The sequence below is a fragment of the Scomber scombrus genome, chromosome 11 (genome assembly GCF_963691925.1).
Source record: "Scomber scombrus chromosome 11, fScoSco1.1, whole genome shotgun sequence".
Classification (NCBI taxonomy): Eukaryota; Metazoa; Chordata; class Actinopteri; order Scombriformes; family Scombridae; genus Scomber; species Scomber scombrus.
The window spans coordinates 15,884,815-15,908,395 of record NC_084980.1 but is presented as its reverse complement, the minus strand read 5'-3'; the positions used below and the strand labels follow the sequence as shown (position 1 = coordinate 15,908,395).

Sequence of the window (23,581 nt, the reverse complement as noted above, 5' to 3'; positions counted from 1 at the left end):
GAGAACAAAGGACTGACAACCTATGAACATTTTGGCTAAGGATAATTAATATAGTCTGTGTGTGTGTGTGTGCGTGTGCGTGTGCGTGTGCGTGCGTGCGTGCATAACAGTATGCTTTAGTTAGACTTTTATTCACTGCCTTTAAGCTAAGATAATTCAATTCCATTATCTTTGATAACACTAACATTATATTTAGTACCACTCTGCTTGTTTCACTCTCAAAATGATATAACTGTTATCAAAAATGCTAAATTAGAAATTATGCAATGGTTATAAGTCTAACAATTTTAATTAAAATAGTGACAGCATTCAGGAGTTGAACCCGCCTGTCCATTGACAGAAGGGGACTGACGCTGCCCCCTCAGGACTCTACAATCCCTGTGATTGGCAAGGATGCATCTTCTTGGCAGGTAGACAGAAACTTTAAAATAATCTCTTAACTGAGAAACCAGACTTTTGCTTTTTGCTCTTGCTATGCAGTGCTTGTTCTTTGATTGTCTGAAGATGTGATTCGGAACAATAGGAGCCTCAAAATCTAGAATCATGAGTTAAGAATAAAAGCTTTCAAATCCAGACCGGCCAATTTACTCCAATGTCTCACCCAAGCACATCGAACTCTATTCTCCATGAGAAGCCACCCCAGGGAGCAAACAAGTATTTTCTACAAAACATTCATCAACTTGCTTAAACCCTGGTGCTTTCGTAATTTTAACTTCAATTGGCAATTCAGAACGAAGCTGTTGTACCATTGATTTGACTAACTGCTTCTCAGCAGTAATCTCATCTGTTTATCAGGTCTCTCATACCAACTACATAATAGATAACTCTGCATCATTCATTCTATTTGAATATATGTTTATATGCTTAGTTGTTCTCAACTCATCCCTATCAAGGGATAGTTCAATAAATATCTAGATTGTAGTTGTTGTATTTGTGTATTCCTTACAGAGAAGAACATCCCTATTTTCAGAGTTCACAGCTTCCAGATATAAGACTAGATTAATTTGGTTTAATTATTTCTCTTCAAATTGAAGAATGGTGCCCCCTATTATTTCATGAGTGAAATCCAAATGTAGTGATATTCCCTACAGCTGTCAACTGTCTTCTAACATGAATATTTTAAACACTACAACTTGGCAGTGTCTAGTTAGCAGGCTGCAGAGTCCTACATTAAAAGAGATTAGGTTCCAGCAGCCTTCAGGTGAGATTATAAGGTGATCAGAGCTGAATGTCACGCTAACAAAAAATGTCAGAAAACACTCCACTAACTGATTTAGACTGAGATTCACTGAGGAGGTCAAAGTGAGACCATTTCATGAGCATACATAATCGGCTACTTTAGTACTGTCTCCCTCACAGCTCTTTTCTCCATGTTATCTCATGGAAGAGTCATATTTTGGTCCCTAAGGCTGTCATTTTTGTCAGACAATGATGAGTATGGGTTTTTCATTTCTATTTCTGTTTAGGGACATTCACTGAAATATTTGCTGCTCCCCGCTGCTCTGTGGTGCGCTGTGTTGCGGAGGCGAGATTATCTTTTTCCTCAGGAGAGCAGCTCATGTCGAAAGTTGTGAGTGCAGGTAGAAAAGAAGTGATGGGATGTTGCTTTTTTGTGCTCACAGGAGCAAAACTGCATATGGAATTATTTTATGGAGCACACAGCAACACAGTAGAGTATGGAGCATAAAAAATAGGAGCTGGAGTCAGTCAGAGGAGGTGATTTGAAAAACTGCCATAATGCAAAAAAGCAACACATGAAATAAACCAATTTCATACTCAGTGGTCTTATTTTTCTACAGACATTATAATACGCTTTTCAAATAACTTCAGAATATTGACGAGAAATTATGCTTAACATTGAAAAAATATATTTTCCAAATCCATGTAACTTCTCTTAGGATGCCCCACTTCCTTGCAAGATTTGAAACTTTTTTATCATCAGATGAGAATCAAGTCGCTGTTGGAGGGTGTACAGTAGTTGCCTCATTCTCATCATATTGGATTTATTGCAAATGTCAGTAAAGCCAACAAGGGGAAAAAGAACATGTCAGCTTGCTAGAGTTAAATACAAGTTGGAAGCAATTAACAAATATGAAATCAACACTGTGCCATGTGCAGTTTTTAATGTGATGAAGCAACTAATGTAGGTTTAGAAATTGAATGGTATCAATTTATATAATGATTTAAATATAAATACCCATCTTTATATTTTGACAGCTGCCTAAAAATGAAGCCTAAACATCTGTATTGCCTCAGGTGGCTGGCTGCGGTATAGGTCATAAATCCCCCCCCTCCATGTTAGCGGATCGAAAGATACAAACTAAAACATTAAATAATATGTGGCATACATTTTTCCCAAAGATGTTTTTTGTCATTTTAGGTAGTTCTTATAACACTGATGTATGTTCAAGTGCTCATTTTTCTGATAAGCTGGTTTTTAATTAGCTATTTAAAAAAGGGCTTGTGATGTCATGATTGACAGCTGTGGCAGCTGCTCTCAAACCTGCATGTCCCACGTGTTGTCATTCGAGAAGGGTCTATCTATATAGGGTCTATAGTTTACAAATATAAAATCTCCATGGATCAGCAATTCATAATAGAAAGAGTCATAACTGACCTTGTTTGCAGTTTGAGGTGTCCTATCAGCAGTTTTACAGGTGTCCCTTTTACAATGGTGGTCTATTGGGAAAATGCTTTTTGGGCTGCAGGGGAATTATTCAGTGCAATACTATGAGTGGCCACTGGAAAAAATTGCTTACAAGGCTGAGTGGTGCAACCCTATCCAGCTCTTATAATACATTCATGGTTGAGACGCGTCGTCCATCTTTATATACAATCACTGGTCTTACTTAATGAGTAACTTGACCAGTGGGCCAGCCTTCCCAGAAAAACAATTAAGTGTTGATGAGGGTCAAGGAGTGAGGTTCAGAGGAGAGGGAATGATATAAAGTTAATGTAATTTTTTATTGTGCGTGTGTGTGTGTGTGTGTGCGTGTGCGTGTGCATGTGCGTGTGTGTGTGTATGTGTGTCTCCAAACAATCCAGACAAGGCAATGGTAGATTAATTGTTTCCCCCTGAAAGTCCTCTCTTGGTAAATTACCAATACTGAGTCTGATTAAAGGCTTGTGGACTTGTTAATTACCCCTCTGTAATGTCCAGACAGTGAAAAACTGCCTCTGCCTGCAGTCTGAAAACTTCTCTGCCTTTCATCACTCTGTGACTTATGGAGGTGTGTTTCCTCGGGGCCAAATGTGTGACCTTTAAGTACAGTAATGATCTGTGATGAGCTATGAAGCACTGGCTCTATACTTAACCTGTGATTTACAGCCGCTGCTCAGTGGACTGAGCAGAGATGCAAACAATAGTATTTACACTCAGAGATGCAGGTGTGCTGCCAGTTGGACAGCTGAAGGAGTCACAGCAGGCCAGAGGGCGAAGGGGACGTGACTGATGATTGAGTTGGCCTAGCTGACAGCTGGCACCATGGCTGAATGGAAGCAGCTTGTTCCTAAATCAGCAGCCCTTGTTGATTGATAGGGTTTTATTGACACTGTGAAAGAGAACAATTTATTTAAAATTACCGTCAGGCTTATTTATTGTCATTTGTTTTCTTTGCATGTTTTATTAAATAATTCAAAATTTCAATTCCATTTAAGGATGTGGGTCCATTTAAGGATGTGACCAATTTACATCAAAAACAAATTCAGAATGATTTGTGTTTGTCATATTTTATATATTCAAACTTCAGACTTCCCCACACTGCCAGGAATAAAAGGTTTTTTTGTTTTTTTTTAATATTGCGACTAAAAATATTGGAATCAGTCAATAATATCAACACCACATGTTAGTGTTTTTAATAGTGGCATATAGTTATCCTAGGTTGCAAAATTCCCAACCCCTCCAATTTCAATTAAATTCAATTTTATTTATATAGCGCCAAATCACAACAAAAGTTATCTCAAGGCACTTTTCACATAGTCTAGACCCTAGTATTTAATAAACAGACATAACATTCCTTCATCAACAACGACTTGGTGACAGAGGCGAGGAAACCTTTCCCTTTAACGTGAAGAAACCTCAAGCATAACTGGGCTCTGTTGCTCCGCCATCTGCCTTGACCAGTTGGGTTAAAAGAGAAAGAGGAACGCTGAGAGAGAAGAGAAAAAGAGAGAGGGAGACAGAGAGGCACAGTGACAACAACAATGATGATAATAATAATAATAGAAGTATGACTGATGATAATAACAGCATCATACATCGATGTCGATCAGGACAGTCCCTGGTCTCTGGCTTCTGCATTGACCTGTGAGATGAGAGAAATAAAAATAAAATAAATATATATATAAAAAAATACAAAGAAAAAGACCCCAGTAAAAATACACTAAATATTGCATGTGATAAAGTCAGATTTACACATACTTACTCTCAGTACACTATTTTGGCCATTAGCCCTATTCAAAAGTGTGGGTTACTGATTATTAATGTATAATAGTAATGTATATATAATAACAACAACACCACAACCTGCACAGTTGAATTAGAACCTCTCTGATACAAGTTAAGACTAAATCTGATCATTAAAGCTTTGCAAAGCTGTTGTATTATAATGCATTAGATTGCACAGGTGTTGATTATATTATGCCCCCCCCCCCCATCCCCTGTTCATCACCACAGTATTATGCTGTCTGTAGGCTGGGGAAAAAATCCTCAGGGATGCAAATACAAAAACATGGATAATGGTTCGCTGCCTTGCATTGTTGGTTTTATGTGGCTGTGCGAGGCTTTCTGCTCTGTTTGGTCTGTGGAGAGAGAGCAGCTGATAATGATCGCTTATCAAACAAAAGTGTCCTGGCCTTTGTTAGGCGTCCTTGTCTCTCACTCTCTCTTTCACACTTTCTCTTCAATTTAACAGACAAAGGCAAGGAGGTTCAGACTTTTATATCCTTAATCTACTAAAAGAGAACATATATTCTGCTGTTCATCAAATTAAATTATTTAAGTTAATGTCTATGTTTTTGTAATAAAATGAACACAAGCCCTTTAGTAAAAAACATTAAAAGAGGAATTCTCTTGTGAGAATTGTATTTCTTGACCAACATAAAGATGTCAGGCAACTAGTGATCACTTGGGGGAGCTAGCATGCAGTTGAAGACTTTCACACTGTTTGCTGACAGTTAAATAAATGGCTGTTATTCCCTGAGAAAGAAAAAGAACAAGACACTGCCAATAACTTCAACAACAATAATGTGTATTCAACGCTTGGTGCAAAGTACTTGAGAGTTTTTCTATGCAGGATTTATTTGACAGGTGCTGCCTGGAGGTGCTATCTCAGGTGGTGCATAAACCACTAAATGATAAAAACAGAAAAGGATAAAACAGAATATAAATGAAAATGATGTCAATTAGATGATGAAAATGCGGTTTAAAGGAGAGTGTGTGCTGTAAAAAACAAAGGCACTGTTGACATGTCTGCAGATTCTCTTTTGCTTCTCCAATTAAGCCTGATTGTCTCTCGTTTCTTTGGTAGGTAATTGTTGTCAGGATCCTACCCATAATATGTTGTGATGATGCTCAGTCTTTGTACCCCTCGCTGCGTTTGGGTTTCTCATCTTGTTTATTAGAGCTCAGCTGGTCTCTTAGGCTCCCCCTGTGTTTGCTCCTTGTTTAGTGCAGTATTTATCTTGTAAACGCTGGGCTTTCATTTCTCTTAAAACTTTGTTGAAAATTTTGTGCGGCTCATTGTCAGGAGTTTTGACAGCGAGGTGAGTTTAATCTTTCACTGAGCGACTGCAGAAATCACATGAATGAAAACAGATAATAGGATGAAGGGAAACGCTCTCAGACATTAGAGGATTGAACTGTTATCTTCTGTTGTGAAATTCATTTAATTCAATGCAGTTTCCTCATTTATTGCTCTATGTATGCAAAGCAGACCCAATTAGATGTGTGATGTAACTGAATTAGATTATATAAATGATTATATGACTGTATTTTGGTGGAGTGCACATGTTTTTTGCTCAAATGTCAGTGGAGCTGTCCATAGAGCTGGTGCTGAAAGAAGCTGCAGCAGGCAGAGAGCTGGACGTACAGCTCCCTCAGGCCATGTGTGGTGCTGTGCAGTCACAGCAGCGCCAAATGTTGTGTTTGCTATGGTGTACGGTTTTTTAAAGTCGACTATCAGAATCCTCCTGAAACCAGAATCTGTGTTCCATCTGCAGTGTTATGAAACATTAAATATGTTTCCAACTTTTTGTGGTGTGTCTATCTGTTTATTGTGTATCTACTTTTCCATTTTATCCCGACTGTAATGCTGAGAGGAAACAATGAGCAGGGTAAGGCTGCCAAGAGTTTTAACCTCTCTTGCAGTGATGTAATACGGTGCCCATGATGTTTTTTGGGATATTATTTACTCTCTATTATTGTGATTGTGCTGATTGACTTATCTTTTGTTGTTGCTGCTGTTCTGTATGTTTATTGCTTGTTTTTTGCTTCAAACGGTTTGTCCACACTTCAGTTTGCTTGTTATGAGCAGTATTACTCAACCTGAGAAAACAGTTGTGTGATGTCTTTTGTGACTCCGGATGGGAACTTTGTCTAGAAGATAATCCTTTTTATTTTAAATTACAAAAGAAAGTCTTTGTTACAAACCGGGTGTATTTGAAAGGGAAGTTGGCAAAACATGTGGCTATAATATACTGGTCTGTATGGGTCTGGGGAATGATGCTCTAGAGCCGCATTATGGGAAATATAGGATAAAGCATTTTTGAAGCATTAGGCACTCAAACCCAGGATATCTGTTGCTTTCTGCTTTTCCTTTTAAAAATATATCCTTTGTAAGTCCTCCAACTATTTGGAGGTCCAAAACTAAATAATTTGACCATCTCTTTAAAGTGTTTCTGTCACTTGTTAATTTCATTTAAAAAAAGAAAAATGATCTGTTTCGCAGTGTATACAAACTTAGATATCTGGCATGCAGATATAATTATAAATGGTCAACTAAACTCTAATCTCTAAATACACCTGATGCCTGTTAACTGGGAATATGATGATGATGATGATCAGGATATGAAAGCACAGAAAATTTGAACAGCAGAATAGTCACCTAGATTTTAGTCTCACATTCTGAACAAATCTTTGAAAAGATGAGGAAATAAATCCCCAAAATGTAATTATAGTTAAATGACTTAGTTTATAGTTTGCCCTGGGCTGTTAACACATTCTGTACTTTTTCCTAATATGACTGTATGATCTGGCAGCATGTCATTGATCTAGTGTAAATAAATTCTAAGCAAGTAATGAACAGAGATCTTACAACTCAGATTGAACATTTTAATTTCCAAGAGTCATTCGGGCAATCAGAGCATTTCATGATTTATTGTATCATTTATTGTAATCAACATGGAGTTTAACGATTTTATAATGAAAGGACAATCTCCTCTGAAGTTTGCTCTGTTGATTGTCATTCATTTATAGATACACAAATGCCTGAGAGACAATGCATCATCTCTATCTTGTTTTCAAAAACAATAATTACCCCTTAAGAAAAAACCCAACACTCATATGCATTATGCTGAAGACATTAACAATTTCTCTTCTCTGATTGTGGCTCACTGCATGGACTTTCTTACTGTTCTTATCTGAGATTGTTCAGTTTTATACTTTTCCTCCAACAGATGATTGGTTCAAAAGGCCAGGAGCTCTCTAGAGACTGTGCATGACTTCTGAAGCAACACCCTCCCCAGCACAAGAGCAGTGTGTTGTGTGTGTGTGTGTGTGTGTGTGTGTGTGTGTGTGTGTGTGTGTGTGTGTGTGTGTGTGTGTGTGTGTGTGTGTGTGTGTGTGTGTGTTTGTGTGTGTGTGCAGCACAAATAGGCAGGCGAGCTGTGCTAACAAGATTGTGTGTGCGCAGAGATGTGACATACGGTGAACGAGTTGCAGCACAAACAATGTTTTGTTAGGAACTGGAACTATTTCTGCTCTATGTGGGAGGATGGTTTCGCACTGCTTCTCAAGAGCTAGGCCGGCAGCAACCCTTTGTTTTATTGGCAGACAATAAAGCAGCATTGGCATATACAGTGGAGTGAATATGATTTTTATGGGTGTTCTGTAGACACACTATGCAAAATCTTTTTGTCTCCTACTGTACTTCCTAAAGTGCGGAACATTGTCAGTCAAGTATGTACCTCTAAATCCAGCAAGATAGGACTAGATCTCAAGAACTGCACTGATACCTGAAAGTATTTTGTTGTTGGTGCATTGATTCCCGTTTCCATTTCCTGTGTAATGGACTTGCCAGTAATGAGTGCCTACCGTGATCTGATCCAAACTGACAGGTCTCCATATTATCAGTCGATGTGAGCTCGGAGAACTGAGCAGTGGGAAGTGGAGTCTTGAGAACTTAATATAGGTCCAGTTGGAAGGACAAAACCTTGAGCTCTAGACGTAGAAATGGAAATGGCAAAGCCTTGCAGTTTCAGATTGGACTGCAGAGGAGGGTGAGAAGACTTTTACACTTTACCTGGAGCTGCTAAGTTTTGTAAATTAGGTTTCTTTTTGGCCTCATTTTCCTGTACTTTGACTTTGCTGTGAAAATAGTACAAACCTTCATACATACACCCAGCAGTATGCAGTTTCCTCTGATATTACTGCTGAAATGATCCTCCACTGTTTGCTCCATGATTCTTTATCTCTTCAAATAGACGCTTCTCCGTCTTAAATAGAGCCGATAAAAAACTAAATGCTGGAGAAATCAGGGATATGTTTGAGTTATAGGAATCCATTCAGCTGTGGGTGATGATGATACTGAAAAGGTAAACTGAACCTCCCACATAACGGCGGTCCACAGTTTGCTGCGTATCAGCTGAACCCTGCGCTGTCTGCACCCACGGTCTTCATTATTTTAGCAAATCACTGGATATCCTCGAACACGTCTCTCTCTTTCTCTCTCTCTCTCTCTCTCTCTCTCTCTCTCTCTCTCTCTCTCTCTCTCTCTCTCTCTCTCTCTCTCTCTCCCCCCCCCCCGGTCTGTGCGCCTCCTCTCTCCCCTTCATTATTCTGCAGCCTGTCAACAGCGGACGCCGGCGCGCTCTTTTGCTCCTTGCTTTCCTCTCCCCTCTCTTCTCTCCTTCGTATTTACCGTCATGACTTCTGCTAAAGACGCAAACGGCCCGGTGAAAGCTGCTCAGCAGCAGGATCAGGTAGGACTTCTATGTTTGTATTATTTCGTGCGTTATTTTCCTGAGCGTTTCGGCACTCGTTTTCTCTCATAAACCAAGCGCACAGATGTGAGCAGCAGCGGAAACAGATGATTTTTAAAAAAAACAACATCATCAAAATCTTCCACACAGCCTTTAGATGTTGCGTTGAGCATTTTAACACAGCCTCTGTTAGTCTTTTGGGTTTCCTGGCTGAAAATGTTAAAGTCCTGCAGAATGAATGTGTTGGCCAACAATGCACAACTTCTAAACTTCTGCCTTAATATTTAATAAACTCCTTTTGTGACCTCAGTCCACAGGAGTGGCCTTTGTGCCATAATAGCCGGTAGTGGTGTCCTGTTTTCATGAAAAACAATTTGAATCTATGAAAACAGCCTCTGCTCCAGTGATATACAGTATTTTGAATAGTTTAATTTCAGGGACAAAATCAATTTTTTGGGCTCGGAACCAAAGATAAAGAGCCAAAAAGGTAGAAAAAAAGTGTGTGCAAATATGAGAGAGAGAGAGGAGGAGGGAAAGAGGTAGAGCAAAAGACAGAGAGTGGGTGTTAATTGTTCTGTATTGTTCAGTCAACTCATTGAGTTTAAATTGTGCTGTGTATGAGGGCATAGGGAAAGCTGTGAAATGATGTAATGGCGTGTAGACACAATCCACTTTTGGGTTTACATAACTGAGCTTCTTGGCAGTGATATTATAATTTAGGTTGAAAGGTGCTTCAGCAAAATAAATACATGCTTGCTCATATGGAGTAGAACATCTTCACAATACATCTCATTGCATAACAGTGGTTGATTGCTGAGTATTTGGCTGTCGAGTGCATCTTCAAGGACTGCTGAGTGTAAAAGGGCTTTTTCATTATGAGGAGAAGGCTCTCCACTTACATGAATGTCCAGCATATAATTACGTTTGATATTTGTTACAAGTTTGCTGAAAAATTGAAAGAACTTCACCTGCATTTTCCTTTTTTTATTTGCTTGTGCACTTCTTGTGTCTTGAATGCAGTCAGTCAGAAGTCACTTTTGAATATTTCAAGTGTAAAGTGTTTATTTTTGCGCCCCATTCATACATTTATGAAGCGAGAGTGCAAAGTCGACAGCAGCAGAGTAGATCTTTAACCATGTTCAGATCAAAAAAAGAGGAGCGCAAGCTTTTTTTAAAGGTTGAGAGGAAATCGGGTGTCAGACTTGAAAAAGGAAGCTGGCAGTGAGCGAATGCACATATGTCAGTGCAACACAACAGAACAAACAGTCGCAATCATTACACATGAGCAGCAATCATTTCACCTAAGTTGAAAAGGAACAATACATCTTTATTTGCTCTGAGTGACTTTCATACGTGGCCGGCATCAACTTATTTTCTTATATTCGATGTAAACAGACACTTCCAGCCGGATGAGAGAGCTTGAAAAATGCACTCCCACATCACCCCTGATGCTACAGCTTCAACAATGACCTTGTTGTTGGTAATATTAGTTTCAAATCTGACTGCCAGCATGTGCATCCTTAATGATGCACAGACAGAGACAAATATATCATAGCACAGGAAATACCATGCAGCTAAGAGGCACATCTGAGATTTGAACTCCAGCCCTCTGGACTGCATCATCACAGCTGGTAGCAGTGGAGGTTTTAAAGCACTTTGTTGCTCTGCATTTAACTTAAATCTGAAATATAAGAATACAATATCTCAATAAACACATTAACAATTCAATTCATCTTATCTTCGTCTCCATGTAAAATGCTGCTATTTTCACAAAGGGAGTCATTACAGATAATGTAGTTCAGAAAATGCACATTCTTTATTTAGTAAACCATCACTCTCTTTTTATGCACTACTGTAAAAAGCCCTCACATTGCTGCTCATCGTGATGCTTTAAAAGCATAAAGAAACTGCCATCACAAAATGTTTAGTTGCTCTTTATACTCTGTTTGTTTATGATCATTGCTGTAGTAGCTGCTTATCAGTTTTAGGTCACTGCCACTTTCAAGGTAACATCCACATTTACTGTATAGCAGTCTAGTAATTGTATGGTTTCATTGCTGTCACCTAAAAACACAAGTACCCATCCAGACTGAGGGGATCAAAGGTGACTCATGCAGCAAAGAAGTGCTGTACAAAAAGACCCCTTCTAAAAAGGATGAGATGGGTACACCTCCAACCTCTAAATATCCTGCTGTGATTAACCACAATTTGAATGTTTTTGTGATTTTCATCACGCACAATCCATCTGGTCTGCACATAATTATTCTGAAAGGATAATAATGAAGGGCTCTTATCTTTCCTTTAACTCAAAATGGATTTTATTTTCAGGGACATTTTGAGTAAAACATTCAATTTGAAAAAAAAGAAAGAAAGAAAACAGTGAGGGTTGTTTCCAACTGATCCATTCTTCACTGATTCAACTTCAGTCAAATTGTTGTGCGCTCAGTACTTCTGATGATTAAAAGATACTCTGTGAGTTTTGCCCAGGGGCAGGTGATAATTAATATCCTCTGAGAAAACACGTTCTTTTTCTCAATCTTGCTTTTTCCCCGACGATACAGTCGGCAGGAGTTACCGTCGCTTCATTTTTGCTTTTCTCCTCTCTCTCCCAGTTTCACATGTTCAGTGCGGCACATTATTAATTCTTTCAAAGACCAATGAGCAAGATGGCGCTGTAGCTGGAAACCTCGCAGTACCACAGTGAGATTAAACATGGCAGAGACCTACCAGTTAGGAGTTTACCACTTGGATGGAGCTTGACAGCAGCGACAAACCAGCTGGGTAGAAGAGAGAGTGGAGGAAGAAGTGCTGGTGGTTGTGTTGGATCGGATGGTTTGTTTCTTTGATTTGGCAGACACTTTCTTGTTCGTTTTAGACAACACTTGCAGAGTGTAGGACAGAATCGAGTAGAAGACAGTACTGGGAATTCCATGAAGGAGGTGAAGAATTAAGGACGGGGAGTCTAGTAAATTTAATGCGAGAGAGAGCAAGGGAAGTGGGAGTGAAGCATTTGTTGATAGGCACGTCAATGTGCTGGCCACCTGTTTCACCACCTGATGCCGATCTTTCAGTATTAGACAAAATCAAGGATGCAGGTGGTCCGGTGACTTTAGTCAGTAGAATATATATGGATTTACAACAAGCTGCAATAGGGATGTGCATTCCCCAGGTTCAGATACAGAATGGTGAGCAGATGTGTCAGTTGGAGCTTGTGGCAATGTTGGTGGACTAAATTAGACCAGGAAAGATCTTTTGCTCCTATTCTAGTGAAGCAGTAATGGCACTGAAGGATGAAAAATGTACAGCCAGACTAGATGCAATAGTGGAAATGTTGATTGTGTTAAATCAAGTAACTGAGTTGGGGAATACTGTTGGGTGCTTTTGGGTGCCAGCTCTCATAAGAGAGTAATTAACAGGAAAGAAACCAATCTGGATGTAGGCGACCATATGGAAGGGTTGAATGTAAGAACATAATAAATCAAGGAAGACCAAAGTTATGGTGAAATGAATGGAAGGAGAAGACATAGACATTTTATTAGACACATTTTATTTATCAATACAACCAACACTGAAACACTTTGAAATGTAAGAATGGTCAGAAGGGACAAAGCTGTGATAAGTAAGATGAGACAGGGTCATTGTGCACTGAATTATGGACTGGCACTGCTTTGTAAACTGTGGAGAGGCAGAGACTGTGAACCATGTTGAGCGACAAAACGTATACATTTCCTCCACCGCACTGGACTCTACATAGGGATTCCATGAGTGGAAGAGTTGTGGACCTTTTGGACTCTGTTTCACTACTTCTTGCTGTCTAGAATTGTTGGTTTTGTCACTTTTTCCCATCAAATGGCAATTAAAACTGGGTAGGCTTTGATAAATAAGATTACATCACTATTTTCAATCCTTAAAAGTGTCTTCTCAGTTCAGTCAGGACCAAATCGCAACATTCATAGAGAAAAAACAAACGTTACAAAAAGGTTTCAAAACACTCACTACACAGATATTGACTCTATTGACTAAAATGTATCTTTCATTTCTTGGTTGTCTTTTTCCAAAGCTGTGATTATTTAGTATTCAGAGGATTACTGGAACAGGCAGGCGATGACCCTGAAAAGAAAATCAAGAGGTTCATGCAAACTAAAAATAGCCCCAGAAATAGTCAACAACGTTACCATCCTCTGTGTCCACTGCGTCAGATACAAAAAAGGAAATAATAACAACCACCGCAGGTCCTTCATAGTTAAATTTGAACTTTACAAGCACAAAGAGTTGGTGAAGAGCAAACGGAAAGAATTGAAAGGAACAAACTCAGACCTTAATGATCAGTTCCACCACAAGATCCTGAAAGACATAAAAATCTGTCAGATGACAGAAGGCCATTACTGGAGAAAGGAAAATGGGATGCACTTACTGTTGACAGACTATATGTAGATAGGCTGCTCTTAAGTCTAAGTGTAAGTCTGTCCTACTTGGTTGATCAGTCTCACTGAATGACCCCACCTGCCATTAAGATTTCACAAAAGCTACTACTGCACTGTCTAATGCAAAACAGCTGTGTTCTATGCTTTCAACCTTGGTGTGTTTATGCTTATTCAAATGTTTTTCCATGTATTTGTCCATGCATCTTACATTTTTATTTCTTCATTGTTACCGCCTCCTCCCCCTCTCTCACATCTCCTTAAAACAGTATACATCCCACAAAAGTCTCAACGCATCCATATCAATAGATCCATTTATATTCCTATAACCCTCTCTACACTTCCTGCTTCTGCATTACAGCACATTACACCTCACTTATGTTTCCAAAATGTCTGGCCATTCCACCTTATATTCTTTGTGACACAGTCTTTTATATCCAGCATACACATAAAGTCTGTATCCTACTTTGTGCATCCATTATAATTTTTTCCACACATATATGGCAACTCCATTATATATATGTATATAAATCAAAAAAGACCAATGAAACTCCATACAAATCCCAGAACATATTTACTCATATCTTGATGTTTAGCACTTTGTCTTTTTGTCATCACAGTCTCACTTTTGTTTTCTGCATTCTTTCAAACGATTAACTTCAGGAGGGGTCGCACAGGAAGTCAATGTACTTTCAATTATGGTCACAGACTAAGCCTCAGCATAGTTACTCTCTGGCACATACACTGAGACACTTTGTAATAGTTTCTTTTGTTGGAATAACAATAACAGATTGGAAAACAGAGACTCGGTATCCATGAGTCCATGTGCGTGTCTCTTGGGATTTTTGTTCATGCCAATATCTCAATGATCACTTCACCAGGCGGAGAGATTTAAAGCTTCTGAAACTTGCTTCTCTTGGAAGAGAAACTCTTCACCGTTACCCCCACCTGCTGCTTATCGTTGGAGGACAGTGCTGCTGCATGAATGAGCAACAGACTTTGGAGAACATTTTGTTTTCAAGTCTAAACAGGAAAAGACAGAGTAGTATTATTGTTAAATTGATTTGCATAATTCTGCATGGTCATATAACTAATTGTTTTTGTTGGCTCTCAGCTATGATTGCTGAATTATTATGAAAAAATTATCATTTTTAACATCTAGCAGAGGAAATCTCAGTGTTTACCTTTAACTTGGGATTGGTGCTGCGGTATTTGAAGCTCTTTTTATGTTGCACTGTATATTTGTTGTATGTGCAATTTGTGCAGTATGGGTTTTTATAATTTGTCAATGGTTTGTACATGTTAACATGCACAGTTACTACAAAAATATTCCTGTTTTAACTAAAAATAAACAACAAAAACATATCCCACTGGTTTCAAAATGAAATGTAGACAAGTACACACACAAACACCACACCACACCACACGAACACACACACACACACACACACACACACACACACACACACACACACGCACACACACACACAGAAGATGTCGATCAGATCCCTCGGAGCATCCCACATCATCTAGTAATGTATCCATTCTGATAATAAGATGAGTGCTGAGGTATGTTTAACTGCACACACACCGACTTGATGTAATTTAATTCAAGATTGTTAAGTGTCTAAAGCACGGAAGAGAAATCATCCCATCCCATCCCATCAGATGTTAGATGATTTATCCCCAAGTGAAATCTGCTAATTTAATATTATTTTGACTTGTTATTAAAGAACAACAACATGCATTTGTCTTCTTCTCACTTACCCCACCAATATATCCATTCTACTATTGGTAATATTATTGCCATCATTACTACAACCACCACCTCTACTACTACTGCTACTACTACCACTAGCACCACCACTACTACTACTACCACTACTACTACTACCATCACTACTACAACTATTACTACTACTACTACTACTACTAGCACCACCACTACTACTACTACCATCACTACTACAACTACTACTGCTACTACTACTACTACTACTACTACTACCACTACTACTACTACCATCACTACTACAACTACTACTACTACTACTACTAGCACCACTACTACTACTACCATCACTACTACAACTACTACTACTACTACTACTAGCACCACTACTACTACTACTACCATCACTACTACAACTATTACTACTACTACTACTACTACTAGCACCACCACTACTACTACTACCATCACTACTACAACTACTACTGCTACTACTACTACTACTACTACTACCACTACTACTACTACCATCACTACTACTACTACTACTAGCACCACCACTACTACTACTACCATCACTACTACTACTACCACTACTACTACTACCATCACTACTACAACTATTACTACTACTACTACTACTACTAGCACCACCACTACTACTACTACCATCACTACTACAACTACTACTGCTACTACTACTACTACTACTACTACAACTACTACTACTACGACCACCACTACTACTACTACTGCTGTTACTACTACCACTAGCACCACCACTACTACTACTACCACTACTACGACTACTACAACTACTACTGCTACTACTACTACTACTACTACTACTAGCACCACCACTACTACTACTATTACTTTTAAGCATTCTCCATATCAAATTAAAGATGATGATATATCAGGGTTGTATTTTCAGCTTTTTCTGCAGCTTTAAAGAAGAAAGAAACGAGAAAGAAATGTTAACCCATTAAACATTATGTTTTCCTACAATTCATTTTGATATGGCTAAAGTTGGATTCCACTCCCCGGCATCATAAATGTGCTAAATGTGGACCATTTTGTAATTATGGTTTTGTATTGCAGAGTCGCTCATAATCAGATTGGAGCTCTGTAGGAGGATTTTATGAGTACTTAGCTACTTGATAGTTATAATGGTACTGTAAAACAGAAATTATTTGTAGTATCACTTGCAGTTAATTACAAGTGTTCCTCAGCTTCTGAGTCAAGTTGAAGAACTTTATGTAACATTAGAGCAGAAACTACACACTGTCTCAACTCTTCTGATATACGTTTTCCATTTTCTTCAAATGCTCCACCACAATAAGTGACTCAGGTTACTGTCATTGTGCATAGAGGATAGGTCCCATAATATTATTATATTATTTTAACAATCTATTTACCATCTTACAGTACTATCCTCCATGTTATTTATTATTATTATTTTTTGATCAACTGTTTTTATTCGATTTTTCCACCATTTCATATAACAAAATGTTATTTTATATTACCTCCATGTTATTTTCAGATTTGTTCATCTATGTGGGTTTACTATAGGCCCCACAGAGTCTGTAGAGGTGACTTTATTCAAGCATGTTTATAATTCATTATTATTATCAAAGCTGATCTCTTATCAAAAGATCAGTCTAAAGGTCACAATATTGTGTCTAAAAAACATTTTTGTTTTCTTTGTCTGGCCTCAGTTGTGTGTTATGTTCACAGTCCACATTTTCCAAAGTGGACAAAAACAAGCTGGATACACAGAGAAAGGCTGATGTGCTACTATCCATGAACCAAAAGCCAGCTGGCATGAATTCTTAATCTCACTCATGAATGCCCATAATTTATTGATGCGGTTCTGGAGAAAAGTTTACCCCCATGTCCATAGGCAAGTGCTTCATTCTTGAGTTTGGCTCTTTTCAGACCCCGACTATGTTACAGTGGAGGGATATATCGTGTGTCAAGTGTCCAATGTCTTTAGACGGTTGAGGTTTGCTTTCGTTTCAAATGTCTATATTCCCATGTGTCTTATTTGAGAGTGACTTGTTTTCTGAGTCCTGGAGTTAATGTTGTAAGCCCCCGGGTCACATTACGTACACGACACTCAGCAGAAATATTAGTCCCCACTGTACTGTACGCCAGCCAGCACCATCTTCACTGCAAATCTGACTCAAATGACTCCCTTGGTTCCCTTGGAAACCAGGTGCTCAGAGATCAGGAAAGATCCATTTCACACTTCAGCAGCGAGCGGAAAGACAAAGAGACAGTTAGACGAAGGGAAAGTGGGAGGGAGAGAGGATTAGAAAGAGAGAGAGAGCGGAAGGAAGCTTGACCGTAAAAGATGCATTATTCTTATAACCCCTTTGTCTCGAAATAGAATGAAAATAGTAAAAAATGGATTGGAAAAAAATGTGTTGCTTCCACTCATGGGATTTTCTACCCTTCTGAGTAGTCAGTACCCAGATGCAGAGAAATGGCAAAATACATAGGGTTTGTTTGGATGTGGTATCTGAGGAGGAGAGGGCGAAAATGGCTGCAGTTCTCATTTATTGATGCAGCTTTTATTGTTATCACTTGTAAGGTATGCATGCATGCTCTTCACGCAGACTAAAAGAAGGAGATGGCTTTATGCAGACAGCCAGTAATACCTCACCATGTCTCAAAACACTGCCGAAGGTCAAGATTTCTTTTGGCACGCAGACACATTTTTGCCTCACCAGAAAGGTCAACATCCTGGGAATACTTTAAGTTTTACAGCTGCACAGTTTGTTTCAGTTCAACCTTAAGCTCACTGAACATTGGGGTAAATCGAATTATCCATCTGAAGTTAGATTTTGTATGTGTCTTTTGCGTTTTCATTTGCTGGAAGCAAAGGCAGTGTTTATCATTTTCATACAATTTATGCGTGTGAATTTTGCCTGAGTTTGGAGCTGCCTTTTCATTTGTAGTTGAGTAGGTGGGTGAAATGTTCCTCATTTCACACAGGGATACAACAGTCCGCTGGGATAAAGCAATCAGAACTAAGACACTTTAATAACATTAGATTGTATGAAAGAACAGTGCTATTTTAAAATACATGGTGCTGCCCCTGTGTTTTTATCCCAGGAGGATTGTAATTACTACCTTTGGTTTGAGTTTTAAATTTATTGATTCAGCATGGGAGAGGGTGGTTTTGGCTTTAAGAAGAATGATGATGAATAAACAAATACAATGAAATAAAATATAAGAAGCTTCTTACGAAATGCATGTACATAAAATGCTGTTTGTAAGGAAGTGTAGTTTTCCCTACAGCTTCCTAAAGAATGTTCTGATATCAATCTATTCATATTGCATTTTTTGTAAAATACAATATTTAATCTTATATCTTCAGTGGATAAAATTGGTTGAATTTCCACCTTTCAGAAAGTGTAAACCCACATGTGTCTACACATTGATGACTTTAGATAAATGCTAAAGTCAGCATGTTTCTACGTATTTTCTTTGTCAGGTTCAACAATGTCATTATGATTCGTTCTCTGGGTATCATGAAGGGTTGTTCAGCATTTCTTACCAATCCATCCAGAAATGGTTGATAGATTTCAGTGGCAACCAGCCAACAAACCATTACAGTCATCTCTATAGAGCCACGCTACAAGCAGGGCTAAAAATAGCAAATTCAACAAGTTTTACATCAGTAGATGAGCAGTTAAATTTTGATGGACCTGTGCTTAAGTACATTCTGGTCTGTACCTCACAGTAGGTGTGGTCTCAAAATTAAAAATGACATGAAAGTTGGTTTATAGCTTGCCATCAAAAAGCCATCTGTGCTAATCCCCTTATGCATCCAACAAAGCACTTAGATTTCTTCTCCATCATCGTCTCTATAGCTGTTTTAATGTTTGACAGACTGTGTTGTCTGCAGTGCAACTTGAAAAGAAAAACTACAACAACAAAGGCATGGCATTTTTTTTAAATGTCCAAATCAATTTAGACCAGCCTAATTTGTGTAGACAAATATGTTGCAGTTCAACAAGAGGACAGAGAAACTCTTTAAGAACTTATGAACATAAGAAACACTGGAAGCAACCTCAGGAAAGGCAATTAAAAGAGAGACAGCTGTGTGTCACTGTGTTCTTTGTATTTATATCTTCATCAGAACCAGATTACCTTAAAGCCGAGGCTTAACAATGGACACTGTCTCAGTTTGGAAAGAGCTTTACATTTAACTGAATTCCAGCCATAAATATTGGTTATTTTTCGTAAAGGAATACGTCAAGATCCAACACTCATTAAGACAACAAACTTCCTGGTGTGAACTTTTCTTCGCCTGTTGACGTAGGCGCTGCATCGTTGTACACGGCTGTTGTTAATTGAGTTGGTGGTTTAATAGCAGCGACAGCGGTCCTGACAGCTCTGTTGACTACTGCTTAGCTTGTCACAGGAAGTACAATAAAATCAATCACATCTCTCTCAAGATGGTGTAATCTATCTAGGAATATTGACAAAGGTGAAGGTTAATGGGTGTATCCATTTCAAAAGGATGCTGTTTTATTGAGAATTTTGCGTTGAAAAAGGCAAATGTCCAACAGTATTTGATTGTCTATTGATCTGATTTGTGGAAAAGCTCCCTGACCTCTGATTGAATAATGGGATGTCTGTTTACAGAAATGCCAACCACAGGAGCAAAGCTAATTGTACTCATCAAGTCATCTGCATCCTACATTTCCACAGCAAGAATTAGCTATGGGTGGGAAAAAAATCAATATCGCAACATATTTCCACTCGCGATTTTTTTGTTATCAATACATATCAATTCATTTCAGACAAAGGACCAATTAGAATTGATTCAGCTACTTTAGCTTACCACTACCAGAGCGCCATCACCCCCAGACTGATGATGGTCAGATGGAAGGCAAATGTAGGTGACAACGAAGAACAAATGCAAACAAAATGACCAGCTATGAACAGCTGCTGTCAGACTCTCTGTGTCCATGCTGGAGACATAGAAAGTCCACTGGAGTTTTGACAGTTACTAGAAACACATTCATGGCCCTTTGAAAAAGTTTCTGTTTGGTACCTTTGTTGTAGCGGAGCTAGTAGCTCTACACGAGGCTCACCAGTGTGTGTGCGTCTCTCTGCTGCAGTTTCAATACATAGCCATAGCCCTGCTGTTTATCATATTGATATTACTGTTCTTAGCCCTAAATATCTCCGAAAGCTCTGAATATAAGTTAGTAATCGGTGAGTCATGTGTTGTGTTTACTGCCACAGAAAAGGAATAAATCATTGGGTTATTAGCACAATGTTGCCTCTCAGTTGTCTCTTATCAGACTTGCTAATGCTACCAGCAGCTCTGTGATGGACACACTTTTTTTTCCTTCATTTTTTCAGTGTGCTGATATTTATACTTGGCTGTTAATCAACACTGTACGTTATCTATTTCATGCTCTTTGAAATATTTTTTTTATTTATTCTTCAGTCACAGATATCGTGATATAGCTTAGATTATTTCTCTTTAATATTTTGTCATACATTGTAATATATCTTTATTGTGGTAAGACTATTGTGATAGTATCATATTGAGTTCATCTGTGATTCCCACTCTGTGAATTAGCCCACAGGGCCTTATGGGAGATGTATTTAAAATTCAAAAAGTAGGCTGTCTGAAATTATTTTACCTTGTACCTCTTGAGCTTAGGCACAATGAGTATGCTTGATTTGTCATGGGTGGAGAAATGACTGGAACTGAATATTTACTCACATGGCTCCCAGCCTGGCATCAAAGTGTCTGGCATTATTCTGCCGAGAGACACTTTTCCTGTGTTATGTGGCACAGATCCAGCTGTCACATTTATAAATGTGTACCTCTCAGTCAGGTACAGGCTGCACTGAACTGGATACTGATTCTGGGGCACATTTAAATCACCTGCCTGCACTAATGGCTTGCCGTTTTCAGGATGCAGAAACAAGACCGTTATCTGAGTGCTTTTCAAAACATTGTATTGTTTTTTTATCTGGCTAGGTCAGAGGTCTGAAGTGATTGTTGATATATCAAAGACAACTTCAACAGTGTGTCTTTCCTCTTAGTGTATGATAACAGAAGGAGATGAATATCGTATGAATGCAGAATACAAGTAGGTACACCTTATCTTGAAAAGGTGTACAGTCTGCGGCAATAAATCAGCTTATTGATGTGCCTGCTGTTTTTCTATGTGTACTCACTGCCTTCAGTATTGATTCGCTCCACTGTGAGACGAACTGTGCAGAGACAGTAGAGGCACAGCCAGTGTAAATATATATACACACACACACACACACACACACACAGAGGTACTGTACATTTTAAACATTAAAACAGAAAAGAGCTTGCAGTGTAGTAATGTAAAGACTTAAAAAATATAAAAAGCATCATCTGTGCTCCAGGGTTGAGTTGTCTTTTTCGCCCTCACTTGTACTCAAACACACACACACACAGGGTACTTATGTAACTTTTGGGGGTATTTACACAGAGTTCATTTCCTGGAGACTTAACCTAACACTTACCCTATCTTAATCTTAATCTAACCCTAACCTTAACCACTGACCCAAAAATTACTGTTTTACCAATTGGGGAAACAGATTTTGTACCCAGTTGCATGAGCTGTCCCTAATCGTCTGGTCTTAACTCTGGTGTGTGTCCCTGAAAGTGAATTGAGTCATACCCACACATACACTCACAAGCACACACACACAAGCACACAAACGCACCCCTCATTAACTCGTGGATGGTTCACTGAGCTGCTGAATACTGTATTACCACTCACTGAAGGCAGACAGAGACCAGGTCTAATTGGATACAAGGATATCAACAGCTGGACTGATATGGGTGGCTAGAGCTGCTCACTTTCCTCACTGACTATGACCGAAGAGATTAATGTACGTGTGTGCATGTATGCATGTGTGTGTGTGTGTGTGTGTGTGTGTGTGTGTGTGTGTGTACGTACACATGCATGCATAGTTGAAGCCCATTAATTACATGAATGACACTTGACAGTAAGTGAGCCTGATTTCTGACCTTTCCCTTCAACTTCTTGGATATTTGCACATTTCACTCATTCATTAAATGTATCCTAAAACATCTGTAGTGACATTCACATGCCGAATGATGGCATTTCAGAGTAGCCAAACCTGTCCTAAAAATAACAATATATGCCATGTGTGGCTGAGACATGTAGTGACTATACCACAAGTCTAGAAATAAAGGGAGTTATAGACAGCACAGAGTTCATGAGGTTAACCTGCATCTGCTGTTATTTCAGAAAACTGTCTCTCCCTGCTTTGTTATGGACAGAATATCAAAGATGTGAAAGATCAAAGATATGTGTGTTTTTGGCAGGCCTACCAGTTAAATTGCACAGGAAAACCCTTAATGGAGCTTCTAGACCAAAATTGTTTAAGATCTATATGAGTGTTGGTTGGCCCTCAGAGGCCACCTGACTGCTGTCTACTGCAGTTAAAATGTTTTGTATGTCCTGTGGATTGTTGCAGTGTACATTTTCCAAATAGCGCTGATTAGCCATCTACCATCTGCTGGGCTGTGTGAGGAGAGCAGCTCATTATTCTGCCTGTTGTGTCTGTGTTAAAGCGTTAGCTCCACTCCAGCTATCAGGCAAAGCTGCAGGGACTCTTCATGGGCGAGCAGCAGGGAGCAGCTGGAGGATACAGTGTTATTGCACAGAAGTGGCTGAGTTGTATCTGGCATTTGTCTGACAGACAATGAGCTGTCCTCCGGCCAATTTCCGACTCCAACTGTGACAGTACAAAATACATCTGTCTTATGTATGACAAGATCATCTCTAAAACGCTGTGTATCCATTTTGAAATAGAACTCATTACATTTCAACCGCCTCCATAATGCAGTGGAAAGGATACAGCCTGAATCATCTTATTTGTTTCCTAGATGCTTAAAAGGTGCTACTTTGGCCTGTGCCTGTGTGTGCATCGGTGTAATGTAATGTGTGTTGTTGTTTGTCAGGACCTGGTGGGCAGTGCTCCACCGCAGAGGAACTGGAAGGGAATTGCCATCGCCCTGCTGGTCATCCTCATCATCTGTTCACTGATCGTCACCTCCGTCATCCTGCTGACTCCTCGTATGTACAGTACACACACAAACACACACACACACACACACACAAATATATATATAAGTAATCAGAGAGCGCATACCTCCACCATGGCTGCACAATCCTCTCAACTG

The 23,581-nt window shown here is 39.0% G+C and overlaps 1 protein-coding gene across 1 annotated transcript in view; it reads left to right on the top strand.

Annotated features, from left to right (window-relative positions):
* Positions 1 to 23,581, top strand: part of dpp6b (dipeptidyl-peptidase 6b) — a 74,715-nt gene that overhangs the window by 18,257 nt on the left and 32,877 nt on the right. The window contains exon 2 of the mRNA XM_062428725.1: positions 23,360 to 23,474. Coding sequence (XP_062284709.1) covers positions 23,360 to 23,474 — 115 coding nt within the window. The remainder of the gene's footprint in view (positions 1 to 23,359; positions 23,475 to 23,581) is intronic.